Source organism: Cherax quadricarinatus, chromosome 5, assembly GCF_038502225.1.
Source record: "Cherax quadricarinatus isolate ZL_2023a chromosome 5, ASM3850222v1, whole genome shotgun sequence".
Classification (NCBI taxonomy): domain Eukaryota; kingdom Metazoa; phylum Arthropoda; class Malacostraca; order Decapoda; family Parastacidae; genus Cherax; species Cherax quadricarinatus.
In genome coordinates this window covers 76,902,944-76,907,943 of record NC_091296.1, presented here as the reverse complement: position 1 = coordinate 76,907,943, position 5,000 = coordinate 76,902,944, and the positions used below count along the sequence as shown (strand labels likewise).

General features: G+C 38.0%; 1 protein-coding gene across 1 annotated transcript in view; it reads left to right on the top strand.

The window, feature by feature from the left end:
* The window catches only part of stumps (DBB domain-containing protein stumps), a 106,923-nt gene that overhangs the window by 6,073 nt on the left and 95,850 nt on the right, over window positions 1-5,000 (top strand). Inside the window, exon 2 of the mRNA XM_070104664.1 lies at window positions 4,367-4,433. Within this exon, the coding sequence (XP_069960765.1) occupies window positions 4,367-4,433 (67 nt within the window). The remainder of the gene's footprint in view (window positions 1-4,366; window positions 4,434-5,000) is intronic.

Here is a 5,000-nt window from a genome sequence, read left to right as displayed (position 1 = left end):
CAATTTAGCCACATGCCGGACTTGGAGAGTAGAGTTTACGGAGAGTTACAGGTGTGTACAGTATTTGGTGGGTTATTCCTGGCACTAAATACGTGTTTTCTACTCTGACATTTACAATCTACATATTTTGGTATTTTGAATGCTGCCATCTTGTGGCATGCGTCTGAATTTATTTGATATTTGAATTAGTGATATTTTTCGACATAGTAATTATTGACATTATTTCTGCGAAACTCAAAAGTTAACAGTACCAGTGGTTCAAGTTAACAGTCAGTACCAGTGGTTCAAGTTAATTAACAGTCAGTACCAGTGGTTCAAGTTAACCATCAAATGCCAGTGGCTCACTAATCTCATCAGTTGATTATTCTAAGTAAAAGTATTATTCATGGTGGGATAATGATGTATTACATAGGTGAACGATGCTCACTCAAAGCCTGATTAAGAGATTTTAATATTTAAAATTGCTATTATTCATTTTGCATACACATAATTTATCTAAAATAAACAAATTTGTGAATGTGTATTATTATTATTATTATTATTATTTTTATTATTATTATTATTATTATTATTATTATTATTATAGCATGTGTGAGCGTGTTAGTGAATGAAAACTAATCGGGTTTGGGATCTGACGAGTAGGGTTATATTTTGTGAAGGGATTCCGGGAAACCGGTTATCCGGACTTGAGTCCTGGAGGTGGAAAGTACAATGCCTGCACTTTACAGGAAGGGTTTGGGATATTGACTGTTTGGAGTGATATTTAAACTCATATCTGAGTGCCTCTGCAAAGAAAGTGATTATATGTGAATGATGGTGAAAGTGTTTCTTTTCTGGGTCACCTGCCTCGGTGGGAGACAGCCGACGTGTTGAAAAATAATTAAAGCAAGACTGCGATCCAAGTTATTTGTACATATTTTATAAAAAACTGTATGTGCGTTAATACAAAGGATTTTTTTTAGCCTCATAGGCTACGTCAGGAAATTGTATGTAATCTAGAAGTGGCTGGGTTTATGATATTGTTGCTTGTGTTGGGAATCTTTTTTAGTTAGTGATGGCAGTATTGGTGTTGTTGGTGGTAGAATGGACATAGCCATTATTGTCATTAATGGGGGTATTACCGGAATTGGTATTAGCAGTAGTGATGATGATGGTGGTTTTATTAGGTTTCTGTACATTAAGTACACGGATGCATTTTACTCAACCTTCTTGTTTCTAGCAGGCGCTGGTGTTTCTTGTACAGCACGAGTGTTTTCTTATACAGGATTGGACTTTACTAACACAGTTTTCCTCTTGGCTGTGACCTACAACAGTCGGCTAATACACGTGTGTGTGTGTGTGTGTGTGTGTGTGTGTGTGTGTGTGTGTGTGTGTGTGTGTGTATATATACATGTGTATATATATATGTGTGTGTGTGTATATATGTATATATATATATATATATATATATATATATATATATATATATATATATATATATATATATATATATATATATATATATATATATATATATATATATATATATATACTATGCTACGTAATCGAACCGGGACCTTGCGATTGTGAGTTGAATGCTCTCACCACTGAGCTATGCGACACCCACTAGTGACGGTTACTTGGGGAGGGATGTGGGGGGGGGGGTGTTGCGGTTTTAATGCGGAGGTGTGTATAAGATTAATGATGCGACACTCACTGCACTATAGCGGCTGCGAGTGCTTGAGATCGGAGGGAAGGGATAGCATCAAGGTCACCTTTTGTCCTTGTTGAGCGGACAACACGCGTGCGAATGAGTCACAGGGATGCTAGCAAAATAACTCTTTACAAACTCGCATTGAAAATTAAATTTGAATGACATTTCAGCCCGTCCTGGACTAAAATGAATTCTATGTTCTTGGGCTAAGTTATTGCAAGTAGGCTACTGCAGTCGTAGGGTAATCAAAATATGGAAGGAGATGTAAACACAATTCAAGAGAATGTGATACACTTGTTTTGAAGCTGGCAGCTTGTCGAAGTAGTCTTGACAATCATTATCATTGAGATTCAGTACGGTTTCACAGGTATATTATTGCTCTTGTTTATATGCAAACAATGGTAACAATACAAAGATATTTCTCTGAACTTACGTATCTCTTGCATAAGATTCTGCACGTGACTGATGTAAAAAAATAAGATCAGATAAAGAGAGAGAGAACTTAGAAATAAAAAGGGTTACCGAACTGCTTAAAAACATGAATGTCACAACGAAGGAAAGATATTTTTAGCCGATATATCACCGATTTGGAGCAAAAACTTAGTTCTAAATATGTACTCATTAGAGCGAAGGAGAGAGAGATACATGATAAGTACTTGAGGGCTTTGTCTCATATCTGCACACTGCCATCAAAACATATTGGAGTGAGAGATATGGGAGGAACTGCAAAATAAACGTAATAAAAAGCAGGATCAGTGTGTGCCCAATAAGAGAACATTGTATCAACGTCCGCAACCCCAGACTATTCAACATCTTACCCGCAGATATCAGAAATACTGCTGGGACAAGCTTAGATATGTTCAGGAGGAAGCTGGACAAGTATCTTCACCAGATGCCAGATCAACCAGGCTATACTTACCTATTTGTGGTTGCAGGAGTCGAGTCACAGTTACTGTCCCCGCCTCTTCCCTGGTCGCTACTTATGTCCACTCTTTCCCTGCTCCATGAGCTGTGATAGATATGTGGGGTCATCGGGCCAATAGCAGCAACAGCCTGGTTGATCAGGCAAGCACCAGACGAGCCTGGCCATAGCCCGGGCTCTGGTAGTAGAAAAATTCTGGGAACTCATCAGAGCTCCTACTCCAGTTCCAGTATCTGTTGTATTTGTTAGTGGTTCGGAGGATCACTGACCCTCCCTCCTCCTCTGCCTGGTCTCAGATTAGATCTTCTGAATTAGAAAGGAAATATTACAGGATTAAGAACAGTTGAGAAACGCACAGGAAGTGTATATTGAATGTAAGTAAAAGTCTGTAATATTTACTTGTCATTTCATGTTTATAATTCGAAAAGAAAAGACCAGCAATCCTGCCAGAGTGTAAAACATTTAAAAAAATTCTGTTTCACGCCCATACCAAAGGACGGTATTACAGTACCTCTCTGGATGGTTGCTGAGTATCATCCTTTAAGAGAAATTCTCTTGTAGTTCAGTGCATGGCTGACCGATAGATAGCTTGAATAAAGGGAAGAAATCAAAATGGGCTCAATTACAAATGGTATCAACAGGTGTCAGTGGTTGGTCCCCTTGTTACAATTTATATAAACTACCTCAAGGGTTTATATAGAGACATAAGTTTGCCGGCGACGCCAGACTGTGGATGATTTGGGCGTGTTGATATACTAGTGATGGGACGATACCAAAATTTTTGCCAATACCGCTTTCATCAACATTGGCCGATACCGATACTTTGGAATACCCCTGGTTGATAGTACGGTTGGAAAACTGGCAGATTCTGTGTAAGATGAACAAAGTCAAGGGCCTTATCTAGGGAAAATATAATACCTCTGCACTTTATAGAACTTGCTTCTGAAAAAATCGTAATGAACGATTAAAACTTTTTCAAGGGATATTAGTCGCGGGTTTAAGACTGGTCCATCCCTTGAAAAAATATAGAACTTTTCGAACTCTAATGAGGAAAAGATTAAAAAAGTGCTGAAGTCTGATGTCTAGGAAACCGTACTTAATAGTTTCCAGTGAAGCTAACTGTGCGTTTGGCTTCATATCAGAGATATTTGTAACAAAAGTCCCAAGATTATAATACAACTTTGTTGTAAAGGTAAACTCGAAACCGGTTCAAATTAAATCCTTTGACTTTTTTTTTGCTCTTCCATTACATAATGATACGAGGTGGGAGAATAACTTTGCTGACAAATTTATGTATCATTAGATCAGCATCAGCTGGTGGTGAAAACTCGGAGAGGTATTTGTGGCCAAGACGAAGCCGAATGCTTGTAACATTTAAGAATGCTGATTTTGTTGCCGAAACTCGAGTAATGTGGCTCTTACACAACAGTCAGTTTATGGATACTTAGTGTCTTTTTGTTCCGTCTTTGAAAACTTTTCCTTTTCAACTTATGTTAAAAAAAATCGGAGAATTTAACTGTTGCTACGTTGCAAAGAAAATAAGCAAGATGCCAAATGGTCTTAGGTGCGAGGTTGTGACAATGGATAGATGACTGTTGCTGGTGTAGTGAGTTCAAGTGTTTGTATTAGATACACTTAAATTGAGAGTTAAAGTTTCTTTTTCTATGAAAGATGACAGTAACCAAATGTAGCATTGTGAAATGGTTATGGGTTTCTTAACTTTGTTGCTGATTATTCAGCTTTATTTTCAGTTATATACCAGTTACACGAGCGGAAGCCACGTAAATATTGCCTCAAAACCTGAAACAAGAGATGGAGGTATGTGTGGGAGGGTGACTACAGGGAGTTACAAGGTTAAAGTAAACACATGTTGACGTGTATACCTGGCCCTGCCGCCGGTGCTGACGATTGCTTACACATATTCTGAAACTTGGTGTACACTTTTTGTTGTTACTTGATAATGTAATAGGTATTGTGTATACACTGAGGTGTGTATATGGAGTTCAATACCTATTTTTGTGATACAGATATTTCTGATGATGTACAGGGTATTTGCGATTCTGTATTCCCTGTGCCATTGAAAACCATTGAAGCTAACAACTAACTTGAATGTAACAGTTTTGTGTTATGTGTACTATATTGTTTTTGTATAATATGAGCAGCAGGAGGTGGAGACAGCAGGGTTCGCTGATGCTCCCTCGCCGATGCGATTAAGACTGGTTCATATTTTTAGCTCATTCGTATCAACGTCTCAGTTCATCTTAGCCTTATATTGTGTATTTTAACTCATTATTGGCCGGCTGTTCCGTCAACAGGTTGAATTAGTATTATACTACCGACAAGTTGTGGATAGACACGCAGAGATCAAGGACATTTCTCCACAAG